A 15492-nucleotide genomic window follows, 5' to 3' on the forward strand; every position below is an offset into this window, starting at 1 on the left:
GAGCGAAGCCTGAGAGATAAACTAACAGTGAGAGGTGAGCTAAACCTGAGAGCTAAGCTAAGCCTGAGACATGAGCTAACAGAGGTGAGCGAAGCCTGAGAGATAAACTAGCAGTGAGAGGTGAGCTAAACCTGAGAGCTAAGCTAAGCCTGAGACATGAGCTAACAGAGGCGAGCGAAGCCTGAGAGATAAACTAACAGTGAGAGGTGAGCTAAACCTGAGAGCTAAGCTAAGCCTGAGACATGAGCGAAGCCTGAGAGATGAGCTAACTGAGAGGTGAGCGAAACCTGAGAGATAAACTAAGCCTGAGAGATGAGCTAACTAAGAGGTGAGCGAAGCCTGAGAGATAAATTAAGCCTGAGAGATAAGTTAAACCCGAGAGATAAGCGAAGCCTGAGAGATGAGCTAACAGTGAGAGGTGAGCTAAGCATGCAAAATCAGCCAACTGTGTTATCCACACGTTTTAATTGAATGAGGGAAAGCAGCAGGCCCTGCTGCTCTCCAGGACCTGTGATGCTATAGAAGCCTTGTATAATAAAGCCTCATCAGAAAAGATGCAAACTATTTCACACATGAAAAGACACAAGAAAAAAAGAAGCAATGTGCAAAGACCCTTAGTTCTGTTATTATAAATCACAAACTTTGAATATAAATCTCAGCAACACGTTTTTTTTTTTCATAGTTTAGAAAAAAATATGTTCGTAGGGATTTTGAGTATTTTTTTAAAAATTTCAACATTTTTAAAATAAAAAATACAATGTATGTACACATATTTAAAATAAAGCTAGCTGTCACCAGGGTTATGCTTATTGGCTACTCCGAGAAGGCCATCATTACCTGTACAGGTAAGCTCAGAACAGTGCCATTAACATGGCAACGTTGATGGGGAATTCCACCCTCTCCAGTGTGTAGGGCGTGGCCTTCACCTGCTCAGGTGAGGCGATCAGGTAGGCCATGTGACCCACGCGCTGCTCCACGCAGGTCACACACAAAGGCCCTCCCGCCTCTGCAGAGTCACTCTGCAACACACACACACACTGTGTTAGACAGTCTCCTATGCACTCACTCACACACACACACACAAAACAAACATACACACCTCACATTACACACAGTCAGCCACACACACATACACAAAACATGCTCGCGCACACAGAAAACACACACACACACACACACGCACACACACAAAATGTGACTTTTGCTCGCTCACACGCATGCACCCCACCAGCCTCTGATACTTCGAATACTTTCTTTCGCTGGGTCCGACTCACGTATCTGATGGGGACCTTGCACATGGTGAGGGCGGAGTCCTCCAGGATGCGGTTATGACACTCCTGCACGGAGCAGCAGGGCGGCTGCCCGTCTCCGAGCAGCGCGCTGGTCAGCACGGGCCGCAGGAAGTACTCCTGCGGGAGGCAAAGGAAGTGGGGAGAGACCGCCGAAACAGGAAGCAGGAAGCAGACGCCAAGTCAAGGGACCCGCCCGAGTGGTCCGTATGGTCCCCCCAAACCAAACGTCCTGCCGCGCAGAGACCAAGGGCCCACCGGGACACGGTCCTCACAAGGGAAACAAGCCGCGTGGCCTGCTTATCGTTCACTCGCAAGACAACGGACAAAGATCACTCGCGTGTGGTCGCGCGATTCAGGACTCCTGCTCACCTTGGCCATGGTCAGGATGTTCCCGATGGTTTTGGTGATCACCAGTTTCTTCTTGGCGCGGGTCACAGCCACATACAGCAGGTTCCACTCGTCTTCTGGGACGTTAATGGATCCATCTGCGCACGGCACAGTTTTAAAATATAAAGCCTCAGAACTGGAGAAGCCCCATAACATAGGCCCCATGTAGCAGTGTTCAGCAGTAAACCCCTCTCACAGGTGTTAGCCCCATGTAGCAGTGTTCAGCAGTAAACCCCTCTCACAGGTGTTAGCCCCATGTAGCAGTGTTCAGCAGTAAACCCCTCTCTCACAGGTGTTAGCCCCATATAGCAGTGTTCAGCAGTAAACCCCTCTCTCACAGGTGTTAGCCCCATGTAGCAGTGTTCAGCAGTAAACCCCTCTCTCACAGGTGTTAGCCCCATGTAGCAGTGTTCAGCAGTAAACCCCTCTCACAGGTGTTAGCCCCATGTAGCAGTGTTCAGCAGTAAACCCCTCTCACAGGTGTTAGCCCCATATAGCAGTGTTCAGCAGTAAACCCCTCTCACAAGTGTTAGCCCCATGTAGCAGTGTTCAGCAGTAAACCCCCCTCTCACAGGTGTTAGCCCCATGTAGCAGTGTTCAGCAGTAAACCCCTCTCACAGGTGTTAGCCCCATGTAGCAGTGTTCAGCAGTAAACCCCTCTCACAGGTGTTAGCCCCATGTAGCAGTGTTCAGCAGTAAACCCCTCTCACAGGTGTTAGCCCCATGTAGCAGTGTTCAGCAGTAAACCCCTCTCACAGGTGTTAGCCCCATGTAGCAGTGTTCAGCAGTAAACCCCCCTCTCACAGGTGTTAGCCCCATGTAGCAGTGTTCAGCAGTAAACCCCTCTCACAGGTGTTAGCCCCATGTAGCAGTGTTCAGCAGTAAACCCCCCTCTCACAGGTGTTAGCCCCATGTAGCAGTGTTCAGCAGTAAACCCCTCTCACAGGTGTTAGCCCCATGTAGCAGTGTTCAGCAGTAAACCCCTCTCACAGGTGTTAGCCCCATGTAGCAGTGTTCAGCAGTAAACCCCTCTCACAGGTGTTAGCCCCATGTAGCAGTGTTCAGCAGTAAACCCCTCTCTCACAGGTGTTAGCCCCATGTAGCAGTGTTCAGCAGTAAACCCCTCTCACAGGTGTTAGCCCCATGTAGCAGTGTTCAGCAGTAAACCCCTCTCACAGGTGTTAGCCCTATGTAGCAGTGTTCAGCAGTAAACCCCTCTCACAGGTGTTAGCCCCATGTAGCAGTGTTCAGCAGTAAACCCCTCTCACAGGTGTTAGCCCCATGTAGCAGTGCACTCCTCTCCTCACCTTCCCTTCTGGCAGTGCCGAACAGTCTCTGACGGGTGTGTCCGGCGCAGTGCACTTTGGCAAAGTCGTCGGTGATGAAGACCGTGTCAAACTCCTGCCCTTTGGCCTTGTGCACGGTGCCCAAAACGTAATCTGGAACGGAAAAGGGGTAACTGACAAAACCTACCAAAAAAACATACAAGCAAAAATATTTGTACAGACATTTTGTGAAAACGGCCTCTGCCGACCAATCTCTCGGACCCGTGCTGCGTGGGGTGTATACCACACGCATATCTGACCTGTGGAGTGTGTGGGGTGTATATCACACACACATCTGACCTGCGGAGTGTGGGGTGTGTATCACACACACATATCTAACCTGCGGAGTGTGGGGTGTATATCACACACATATCTGACCTGCGGAGTGTGGGGTGTATATCACACACACACATCTGACCTGCGGAGTGTGGGGTGTGTATCACACACACATATCTGACCTGCGGAGTGCGTGGGGTGTGTATCACACACACATATCTGACCTGCGGAGTGTGGGGTGTGTATCACACACACATATCTGACCTGCGGAGTGCGTGGGGTGTGTATCACACACACATATCTGACCTGCGGAGTGCGTGGGGTGTGTATCACACACACATATCTGACCTGCGGAGTGTGGGGTGTATATCACACACATATCTGACCTGTGGAGTGTGAGGGGTGTGTATCACACACACATATCTGACCTGCGGAGTGTGGGGTGTATATCACACACATATCTGACCTGCGGAGTGTGGGGTGTATATCACACACATATCTGACCTGTGGAGTGTGAGGGGTGTGTATCACACACACATCTGACCTGTGGAGTGTGAGGGGTGTGTATCACACACACACACATCTGACCTGCGGAGTGTGGGGTGTATAACACACATACATATCTAACCTGCGGAGTGTGGGGTGTATATCACACACACATATCTGACCTGCGGAGTGTGGGGTGTATATCACACACACATATCTGACCTGCGGAGTGTGGGGTGTATATCACACACACATATCTGACCTGTGGAGTGTGGGGTGTACCACACACACATATCTGACCTGCGGAGTGTGGGGTGCTCACAGAGCAGCTGCATATGCGGTCCACCAGCTCAGGGATGCGGTGGCCGTACTTCTCCACCACGGCCAGCTTGGCCTCCAGCTCGCGGTCCTCGGTGTTGCAGGCGTACCTCTTCAGCCCGGCGTAGCCGCCCAGGCTCTGGCTGCAGAACCTCCTGATGAAGTAGTCCCCGATGCTCAGGTTCTCTGTTCCCCGAAAAAACACACACGCTAACCCTTTAAGGTGCAGGACAACAAACGCGCGAATAGACTGCTTGTTAACTGAACGTTCTAATGCCGATGTAACAGCCTCTACCGGTAACTTAAGGCAAGCGAGTTCTAGAACACTGACTTAGGATTTTTGGGGGAAACAAAAAAAAACATTGGAAAAAAAAAAAAGAAAAAAAAACTCTCAAAAGGGTTAAAGCGTCCCGGAGCAGCTTTTGTAGAGTAACTGATGCCTCCAGGTGTACCCGTGTGAAACGAGGCTTCCTGGTTTTTAAAAGAAACTCTGCAGCGGCTGTTCAAGGTGACCGCAGCCGGCAGGCGCACGCCGCAGCACTGGGCTGGCGTTGCCATAGACAACGAAGGCCTTACTCTGTATCCGGTCGCTCTCCGGCTGCATCAGCACCCAGATGTCCAAGATCTTCTTCAGTCCAAAATTCTCGACGCCCTGAAAGGCACATAAACACAGGCGGATGACGTACCGGTAGTGTTAAAGAGTCGGGAATCTCTGGCAGCACGGGGGGGGGGGGGGGGGGGGAAGCAGGAAACCGTCCCACATGGGGGCTACAAAAAATTAATTTCCCATCTGTGTGTCCTTCCATGCACCCATCTTTATCCTCTACATTTGTTCCGTGATTTCTTGTATTAGTTTGGTAATGTCCTGTATCGATTCTGTAATAGACCGTAATGATGTGCATTATCTGCGCGGATATATTTTCCCTGAGAATGTCTCCCTTTGATGTTCAGGCGCTCCTGCTAGTGAACGCTGTGCGGGGGTGGCGCGGTGGGGGCTGCTTAGAGCCGAGTGCCCAGCTCAGGCACGTCGGCACGGCGATGCAGGCACACTCACGCCCACGATGTGGATTTTCGGGGGGCTGGTGGGGGAGGTGAGCCTGACGGCCTGGTCGAACACGGTCACGTTGCAGCGGGAGAGGATGGCGACCGTCCCCTCCCTGTGTGCCCGGGCCTGCCCCAGTCCCAGCGCCTCGCTGGGGTCCTCCTCTCCTCTCACACTGCCTGTCACACACACGCGCAGTAACACACACGTTACACAAATAGGCACAGTTACACACACATTACACAAATACACACAGTTACACAAATACACACACGCTGTTGCACACACGTTACACAAATATGCAGTTACACACACGTTACACATTACACACGTTACACAAATACATACACACTCAATTCAGTTTCAGTTACCTTCCTGACTCCCACCAACCAGCATCTTCGTCACTCCTTTGAAAAACCACAGAATCGTAGCTCCAATGTAGGAGATTTCAGAGCCAAATCTGAAGCTCTTAAAATAAACATTGTATTATTTAGCACAATAACACATACTCTGTGAAAAACACTGAAGCAGTTACACCTTACAGGTAATACTGTAAAAACAAACAAAACGCGTACCCTTTAAATCATGTCACTGTTACTGTATAATCTTTAAATGTAAACATGAGTGACTTACAGGTGTGAGTAACAGTGGTACGGTGTACCTGGGTGAGATAGTACAGGTGAGTGTGTGGGGCTGTACCTGGGTGAGATAGTACAGGTGAGTGTATGGGGCTGTACCTGGGTGAGATAGTACAGGTGAGTGTGTGGGGCTGTACCTGGGTGAGATAGTACAGGTGAGTGTGTGGGGCTGTACCTGGGTGAGATAGTACAGGTGAGTGTGTGGGGGTGTACCTGGGTGAGATAGTACAGGTGAGTGTGTGGGGCTGTACCTGGGTGAGATAGTACAGGTGAGTGTGTGGGGCTGTACCTGGGTGAGATAGTACAGGTGAGTGTGTGGGGCTGTACCTGGGTGAGATAGTACAGGTGAGTGTATGGGGCTGTACCTGGGTGAGATAGTACAGGTGAGTGTGTGGGGCTGTACCTGGGTGAGATAGTACAGGTGAGTGTGTGGGGCTGTACCTGGGTGAGATAGTACAGGTGAGTGTATGGGGCTGTACCTGGGTGAGATAGTACAGGTGAGTGTATGGGGCTGTACCTGGGTGAGATAGTACAGGTGAGTGTATGGGGCTGTACCTGGGTGAGATAGTACAGGTGAGTGTATGGGGCTGTACCTGGGTGAGATAGTACAGGTGAGTGTGTGGGGCTGTACCTGGGTGAGATAGTACAGGTGAGTGTGTGGGGCTGTACCTGGGTGAGATAGTACAGGTGAGTGTATGGGGCTGTACCTGGGTGAGATAGTACAGGTGAGTGTATGGGGCTGTACCTGGGTGAGATAGTACAGGTGAGTGTGTGGGGCTGTACCTGGGTGAGATAGTACAGGTGAGTGTATGGGGCTGTACCTGGGTGAGATAGTACAGGTGAGTGTGTGGGGCTGTACCTGGGTGAGATAGTACAGGTGAGTGTGTGGGGCTGTACCTGGGTGAGATAGTACAGGTGAGTGTGTGGGGCTGTACCTGGGTGAGATAGTACAGGTGAGTGTATGGGGCTGTACCTGGGTGAGATAGTACAGGTGAGTGTGTGGGGCTGTACCTGGGTGAGATAGTACAGGTGAGTGTGTGGGGCTGTACCTGGGTGAGATAGTACAGGTGAGTGTGTTGGGGGGCTGTACCTGGGTGAGATAGTACAGGTGAGTGTGTGGGGCTGTACCTGGGTGAGATAGTACAGGTGAGTGTCTGGGGCTGTACCTGGGTGAGATAGTACAGGTGAGTGTGTGGGGCTGTACCTGGGTGAGATAGTACAGGTGAGTGTGTGGGGCTGTACCTGGGTGAGATAGTACAGGTGAGTGTATGGGGCTGTACCTGGGTGAGATAGTACAGGTGAGTGTATGGGGCTGTACCTGGGTGAGATAGTACAGGTGAGTGTGTGGGGCTGTACCTGGGTGAGATAGTACAGGTGAGTGTGTGGGGCTGTACCTGGGTGAGATAGTACAGGTGAGTGTGTGGGGCTGTACCTGGGTGAGATAGTACAGGTGAGTGTGTTGGGGGGCTGTACCTGGGTGAGATAGTACAGGTGAGTGTGTGGGGCTGTACCTGGGTGAGATAGTACAGGTGAGTGTATGGGGCTGTACCTGGGTGAGATAGTACAGGTGAGTGTGTGGGGCTGTACCTGGGTGAGATAGTACAGGTGAGTGTGTGGGGCTGTACCTGGGTGAGATAGTACAGGTGAGTGTATGGGGCTGTACCTGGGTGAGATAGTACAGGTGAGTGTGTGGGGCTGTACCTGGGTGAGATAGTACAGGTGAGTGTGTGGGGCTGTACCTGGGTGAGATAGTACAGGTGAGTGTATGGGGCTGTACCTGGGTGAGATAGTACAGGTGAGTGTGTGGGGCTGTACCTGGGTGAGATAGTACAGGTGAGTGTGTGGGGCTGTACCTGGGTGAGATAGTACAGGTGAGTGTATGGGGCTGTACCTGGGTGAGATAGTACAGGTGAGTGTATGGGGCTGTACCTGGGTGAGATAGTACAGGTGAGTGTGTGGGGCTGTACCTGGGTGAGATAGTACAGGTGAGTGTATGGGGCTGTACCTGGGTGAGATAGTACAGGTGAGTGTGTGGGGCTGTACCTGGGTGAGATAGTACAGGTGAGTGTATGGGGCTGTACCTGGGTGAGATAGTACAGGTGAGTGTATGAGGCTGTACCTGGGTGAGATAGTACAGGTGAGTGTATGGGGCTGTACCTGGGTGAGATAGTACAGGTGAGTGTATGGGGCTGTACCTGGGTGAGATAGTACAGGTGAGTGTGTTGGGGGGCTGTACCTGGGTGAGATAGTACAGGTGAGTGTGGGATGCCTCCTGCAGGGCATTGACAGCCCCTCTGAAGGTGTAAATCTGCTGGTGAGGATCTCCCACCAGGATCTTTCCACAGCTCTGGGGTAGCAGGATGTCCATGACCGCTGGAGAGACATTACTCTGAGTCACCCAAACGCCCTCCTCCGGGACACAGCCTAGCCTGTGCTCCCACCACAAACACACCCACGCTATCAAGCACAACGGCAGAGTAGTGACAACTGAATTCCAATTGGCTGAATGGCAACATAAGTAATACATTAACCCAGAGAAAACATGTGACATCAGAGAGACATTCAGACAGCCTATTTGAACAGTAACTCATTAACCCAGATATCCGCTTCAGTTATGACTGTTATCAACTGCAACGTTTCTATTAAGCCAATAACGATCATGGTCAGGTATGAGCTGAAGTGGGATGAATCACAGGTGAAGTGGTCAGTAGATGTGCAGGTAAGAGCTGATAGGACAGGTGGTCTGCACCTGGTGTGCAGTCCTGGGCCTCATCAATGAAAATGGCATCATAGTTGTAGAGACGCGGGTTCTGTAGCTGCCAGAGTTTGAGGTAACCTATAGGGACAGACACAGTTTGAGGTAACCAATAGGGGCACATACACAGTTTGAGGTAACCTATAGGGGCACAGACATAGTTTGAAATAACCTATAGGGGCACAGACACCGTTTGAGGTAACCTATAGGGGCAATAGATAAACTGAGGTATAGAGAAACAGATGGAGAGTGAAGTACCAAGAGGGCCCATATACAAAACTTAAAGTATGACTGAATATTCGCCTTTTGCCCCCAGCACTTACCATCATGGGTCATGTGATACGCAGTTTCCTTTGTCTTTGTTAACTCGGTCATTCTATCCCATATCTTTTGGGCTTCATACACAAATGCCTGCATCAGAGAGAGAGAGAGAGGAGTGCTTTTTTTAATTCAAGATTTTAAAAGCCTCCCCCCCCCTTTACTCCCCAACTTGGATTGCCCAATCAGGCTCAAGCTCAAACGGCAGGCTCCGGCTTCACTGGGGCAGGGGGGGGCTGTACCCGCTTCTCCGTGTGGTCCGGCCTCTTCATCTGCCCGTTGGTGTTCTTGTACTCCTGAGGGACGTGGTCGACGGTGATGTGCCGGTCGGCGGAGGCGAAGAAGGCCCCGATGGTCTGGGTGACCACCTTGGCGTTGACGAAGCCGCCCATGCCTTTGGGAAGCACCCAAGCCACACAGAAGGGCCGAAGGTTGGAGGAAAGCTTCTTCAGAGTCTGGTAACTGCAAGGGAGAGACACACAAAGGCCCGTTTAACCGCAGAGCCTATAGACCGCCTCACTCCATTTCTCCCTACTGATATGCTTTCTGATTACAGGCCCTGAATGAGAGTGATTTCATTGGACACAGTGCCCTCTGCTGGCCAGTTCTGGACTGCAAGTCACACACAGGCATGCGTGCCATCGACTAAAAGAAGAACAGCCGATTCCAATAGGAGGATCACGTACCGCTTTCCGATGGCTGCAAAGGCCATAGAGTGGACCGTCCTGCAGTCCACGTTCCTAGAGAAGCGGCCCCGGGCCTCCGTTGCGGTGGACTTGTTGAAGGCCACGTACAGGAAGCGGAGGTGCGGCCTCCGCTGGGCGTACTGCACCAGCGTGGACGTCTTCCCCGTGCCTGAGGGGGGAGCCAGAGGAAAAGAGGGGGGCGTTTCCGCGCGGTGCGACAGCTCGGGTCTGCCTCTCTCAACCGCTGCCAGGAACGAGCGGGGGCTTCAAATAAGAGCTCCCTCTGACTTGGATCCGCACCCTGACTGGAACTGCCAAACTCTGGGCGGCTGCGACCGTCAGCCGAGCTCGTATTACAGCGAGCCGTATAACTGCCTGTCATTTCCCTCCGACAACACAGATGTCTTGTATCTCTACGTGACGCAGAAACGCACAAGTTTTTGCCATGTGCGGCGGTGAGACAGGCCGGTGTGTGTCAGACTCACCTGCGAAGGCCATGACCTTGACTATCTGGCCAGGCTGGATGTCATGATTGAGTATCTGCTGCTGTTCGTGCGTCACCTGAATGGCCAAACTGAAAAAAAAAAAAAAAAACGCACAGGTTAAGGGTAATCACATCCATTTTAACAGACACTAACAAAGGGGCTGTTGGGCTGTGGGGCTAGGTGAGCTCACCCGCTCTGTGCAGTCACTGCAGGAGGAGGGGCATTCTCCATCAGGTGCAGGACGTAAAAGACGTTGTAGTGGCACCTGGAGAGAAAATATCGCGTGAACAGGCCGCAGCGACGATGACCTAACGTGAAGCGATCGCATTGGGAGGGTCTGCCATGCTGCCACCGACAGTCTGGTCAGAAAATTCCCCCTGTCCCAGGCCCCACCCTTCTGGCTCAGGCCCCACCCCTCAGCATCAGGCCCCTCCCCCCTCTGCCTCAGGTCCCTCCCCTCTGTCCCAGGCCCCACCCTTCTGGCTCAGGCCCCACCCCTCAGCATCAGGCCCCTCCCCCCTCTGTCCCAGGCCCCACCCTTCTGGCTCAGGCTCCACCCCTATGCCACAGGCCCCTCCCCCCTCTGTCCCAGGCCTCACCGGCTGCTCATCTTGATGCCGTGTCTCCGCATGGCCAGTAGCAGCACGGCTACGCAGCAGAGGTACTCCGATACGCCCCCCGGGGACTGCAGGCAGCCCGACCTCCTCAGCCGGATCACCAGATCCTGAACGTCCTTCACCCCGTTTGCCAGGATCAGTATCAGCGCCATGGCAGACCACGGGTTCGGACCCTGCACACCAACCATTCAATAAGACCCTACCAATCAATCAAGCATTCAAGGCCAACGCGAAGCAATCAATCAAACAGCGGCACGGATAGTGAATTGCAGTTATGAGCAATGAGATTCGGCATGCTTATTCGATCTTATAAGAAACCCCTGGAATCAAAACTACTTTTCGCAAAATCACTTATTGAGGGAGATATGGGCTAACAAAGTTTGGGGAAATCAGCACAACTCCATGACTTCGACTTGCCATATCTACATTGCTACAGCCCTTTAGATACATGCAACGATGCAATGACATATACATCCCTCTAGGGATACATACAGTGATACAGGGATATATATATGTAGCCATTAAGAGACACAGTACAGGCGGCCCTTTCGGAGGCTTCACTCACCCCCTGGATCTCGGGCAGTTCCGGGAGGCGGTGCTTCAGGCAGGCGTGCACCGCGGGGAAGAGCGGATGCTCCCTGACGCAGCGCAGCACCTCCTCGGGCTGCACCGTGCGGCTGTGCTTAAACTGGGACACGTACCTGCAACCACGGCGACACAGCAGTGAGGAGGGAGGCCCCCGAGCACAGGTGAGACAGAGACACGCACACGCTCCTGCGCTCAGAGGGAACCTCGTTTCTCCTGTCCAACGGGGACGCGTGCTAGTGATCTGTACATCAGCTGATTGGTAAAAGCTGTGCTTCATGGCAAAAGGTGTAAATCGGTAATAGAGCTTTGAGAATGGCAGAAGGTACAGTTTGTGACTATAAATCCTGGGCAAAGCAGTGTTAACTCAAAAGTGCTTAACTAAAATGTCCGGAAACAAGAACTACCATAAGAGTACCTTTCCTGTTCATTACAAAAAAGCAGATAAAGACTTGTTGGTTGCTGAAGACAGTGATTTGCCAACTGTATTTGCAGTCTATTCGTGGTTTCCCTAAAACAAACAAACAGTTGCGTCTGCGCAGCTTTTCCTGCGCAGGCGCGCTGAGACTCACTTGACCATGTTGAGAATGCACAGCTCTTCTCGGGCAGTGATGCAGTTGTCCTCCAGGATGGAGTCAACGAACTGCACTGCAGACGGCTCTTCCCTCTGGTACTGATAGTACAGCTTCTTCCAGGGCACAAACTGCAGAGGCAGCGAGAAGCAAGCTTATTTCAGACGACCTAACGCTGATTCAGACATCGTTGCGGCTGCATTTACAGAAGCACAGGACGCATCACAATATGACAATCGGTTCAACTGGTAAACATTAGGCAAAGACCGGATTCCTCATGTTCCAGTAGGGGCCTTCGGAAAGGCCTGTCATGTATGTTAAAGCAAGTAGCGCTTTACTGGACAGGCAGAAGCTTGTGTTCTGGACACCGCACCGGCCTCCTGCGCAATATGACCAACGGCAGCAGGGTCAGACTGGTGGAGTGTCATAAAGAACTGCCAGACACAGTAACGAACATTACGCCGGATCAACGCTGGCACGCTAGCGACCTGTCGCGTTCTTCGGGCCCCGCCCATTCGAGCGGCTCACCAGCGGGTCGCAGACGATGTCCCTCCAGCGCTGGCACACCAGGCCGACGTGCCTGAACAGGTCCGCCGCGGGCAGGTGACCGAACAGCACCCTCAGGATCTCCTCGGGCAGGTCTCCCAGCTGCCCCTGCGGCTCCGCCCACCCGCCGCGGCTGCCCAGGAGGCCGTAGTGGGCGTCGGGGAGGGGGTCCACTGGGTACTCATCGTCATCCTCCTTTTCTACCTTCACGCAGACCGGCCCAGCGGGGTTCGGAGGGGGTTGGTAGTCCCAGCTACTGCAACCGGCAGTCCCACCTTGCCTCACTTCCATGGAAAATGAGCCTGGAAACCCCTCCTGCTTCACAGAAAATGAGCCTGGCAACCCCTCCTGCTTCACAGAAAATGAGCCTGGCAACCCCTCCTGCTTCACAGAAAATGAGCCTGGCAACCCCTCCTGCTTCACGGAAAAAGGGCCTGGAAACTCCTCCTGCTTTACGGCCAGTTCCTCGTCGTCCATGAACATGCTCTCAGTCAGGCCCGCGAACGGGTCGTCGTCAGCCTCCTGGAGCTCCGCCTCTCTGTTTGGCTCCTCCTCCTTCACGGCTTTCTGGGGACTGGTGCTGAGGATACCCTTCACAGGGAAGAACTGGGTAATGGGCTTCTGCGGCGAGCTGTTCTCCACACCTGAGAGAGAGAGAGAGATAGAGATCGAGAGAGAGAAGAAGGATAGAATGGGATGAAAGGGGAGGAGAAGGACAACTGGCATTTTGGGACAGACTAGAAAAGCTTCACAAGTTGTATGCATCCAGGATCTGACTCTGCCCTTGGCATTCAGAGCCAGAGCACCCTGAAGATTCACCAAGAATCCCTGAGTCAATGGAGTTCATGTATGGTACCACAGATAATAGTGGCCTAAGACCATATGTTGAAGGTTACACTTACAATAGTGCAAACTATTCAAGACCTAATAAGAAACACACTTCACACTTAGGCTAATACATCAATCAAAACTAACAGGTATAAAGCGGGACCTCTATTCTTCACATTGAACTTGAAAAGCTGCTGTGTATTCTATGTGCTACCCTACAACTAGTAACAACTAGACTTTGTGTGAGCGTGTGACTTCCAAGCTCCGATTCAAAACAACCCATTGTGGCAGTACCTTTCCGGCCTCTTTTAGAGGGGCTCCTGGGGTAGAGGCCACGGCTGGGGTCCAGACTGCTGCGGGCTGCAGCGAAGGGTTGCACCAGAGAACCCCCCAAATTCTGCCCCAGCTCAGCACATTCTCCGGCACACAGATGCCTCCGCTTGGCCTTACCTGTAACCAGAAGCGCAGGGAACTGGAGTTATCGCATTTTACATGACGTGCTTTTTGTAAAGTTGCACATTTAAATTAATAGTGGTCACATCAGTAAAGCCTAATGAATTCGCCTAAACTAATAGTGGTAGGAAGAACTCAGATAATGCACAGTTCAACACACAGTGCAGCGCATGATTTAAAGATCCACCACATACAAACACAGGATTATCGGCTCTGCGAATCGAAAAGAGCAAATTCTGCAAAGCTAACTGTACCTTTAGCTGCCATTTCCATTGTCGTTATTTCGCGGGGCTTGCGGCGAATTGCAGAACTCAAATGATCTGAACATTTAGACCGTCCCAATACATATTAAAACGCATATATAAATGCAACTTACATGAACTGTTAGCTAACGTTAACAGAAATACTGCCACGGCATCCCAATGAACCAAGTTAGCTAAACATGCACAGCTCCGCTACGGACCGAGTCAACAAACACGAAAATTTCTAAAGCTGGCTATTTCTTCTCATGCAATATATTTTGAGGCTGGGGAGATACCGAGGTTGGCCTAACTTGCTAACTAAACTAACTCACATCTAAGAAAAACAAACTAGCCAAACAAAGCCATTCTGTTTCGCGTCGCATTGTAATGATGTCACAGCAGACTGACCAATAAGGAAATATGATAGAAAAACTGGTTGAAGCTACCATAGACATATATATATATATGTAATGTAATGTAATATACAAAAACAGATTGAAGCTACCATAGACATATATATATATGTAATGTAATGTAATATACAAGCTACCACTATATCCACGATAAAAAACAAAATAAGGAACTATTTCTGGTAACGCCGAGAGAGGTAAATTCACAATAAACGTTAAAACGGACTATTTTGTATAATTGTTGTATTTAAAAAAACACACAAAAGTCATCTGCGCATTCAATCCTGCAATTATAACATGATTTGATTATTGAACACATAAATTAATCTCCATTAATGAATTTCATCAACCAAATTTGTTACTGTCAAATTTGGCAATAGTCTGTGGGCCAGCAGAAAATAGGCTGAGAAATGAGTGGATCTTAACTCTAATAAAAGAGAACAGGAACAGGTTCCCCTGGATATCCACTAATATCTAAAGTCAGATGAGTGTCAGGTAACAAATATTTGGAATTTGTTAGGAATTTAGGCTGGGGTTTAAGGCTGCACATCCACCCTCGTTTGCATTTTGGGGATTACAAATCTGGCTACCCTGTGAAGCAAAGCCACCCATTTGGCAGTTGGCCTGTGTTGCTCCCAGGTCGTCCACATGGTAATTTCTGACATAATGTGATATTAATTAGGTAAATCATTGTTGACTAATTAAAAAAACAATTAATTGTTCTTTACTAAAAATAAAAACGAGCATGGACAGTGGGTCCCCAGGATCAAACCTGAAAACCTGTGCCTTACAATGTTTGGTTTGGTGCCTTGCTCTTCCACCAGGGGTCACCCATGTACTGGCCAGCACCCAGGAACCGCTGCCCACGAGTACAGTACAGCCATGGGAGGGGGTTCAACTAACTTGCCATCTAGACGGGGTTGACAAGAGAGAGACATCTTATTCAGGCTTGGGCTGGCAACCAATCCGCAAACCCCAATTTAAAGAATAAAACTAGTTTTTTTTCCTTGGGTTTCGCATTTTTATCATATCATTATTACATATTACTTGAATATGTATTTAACACAACCCAGCAAATGTCACGAGACGCTGGCCTAACATCCCTCCAACATATTAGGAATGTTAAGGAAGAGGAATTTAATTAGCGATTACAAATTTAACAGCATTCATGTTAGAAATCAGGGTTCATCCAGGTGAGTGTTCTAAGGACATACACAGTGGTCGAATGACA

The 15492-nt window shown here is 50.8% G+C and overlaps 1 protein-coding gene across 2 annotated transcripts; it reads right to left on the reverse strand.

Annotated features, from left to right (window-relative positions):
* Positions 1 to 445: 445 nt before the first annotated feature.
* fbxo18 (F-box DNA helicase 1) lies at positions 446 to 14242 on the reverse strand. Of its 2 annotated transcripts, XM_035401564.1 has the most exons (22): positions 13864 to 14242; positions 13451 to 13606; positions 12697 to 12972; positions 12311 to 12630; positions 11783 to 11913; positions 11191 to 11326; positions 10608 to 10798; positions 10199 to 10273; positions 10009 to 10097; positions 9524 to 9692; positions 9080 to 9299; positions 8843 to 8930; positions 8514 to 8600; positions 8001 to 8137; positions 5498 to 5594; positions 5139 to 5305; positions 4661 to 4736; positions 4067 to 4270; positions 2987 to 3118; positions 1662 to 1777; positions 1275 to 1409; positions 446 to 1019 (listed from the first exon to the last, which is right to left on the reverse strand). In XM_035401564.1, exons 1-22 carry the CDS (start codon positions 13880 to 13882, stop codon positions 852 to 854), a joined length of 3189 nt encoding a protein of 1062 aa, XP_035257455.1. In that variant the 5' UTR covers positions 13883 to 14242; the 3' UTR covers positions 446 to 851. The 2 variants fall into 2 exon arrangements, with proteins under 2 accessions (XP_035257455.1, XP_035257454.1); XM_035401563.1 differs by having other exon boundaries at positions 12311 to 12972.
* Between the last annotated feature and the right edge of the window lie 1250 nt (positions 14243 to 15492).

The sequence above is a fragment of the Anguilla anguilla genome, chromosome 19 (genome assembly GCF_013347855.1).
Source record: "Anguilla anguilla isolate fAngAng1 chromosome 19, fAngAng1.pri, whole genome shotgun sequence".
NCBI lineage: Eukaryota > Metazoa > Chordata > Actinopteri > Anguilliformes > Anguillidae > Anguilla > Anguilla anguilla.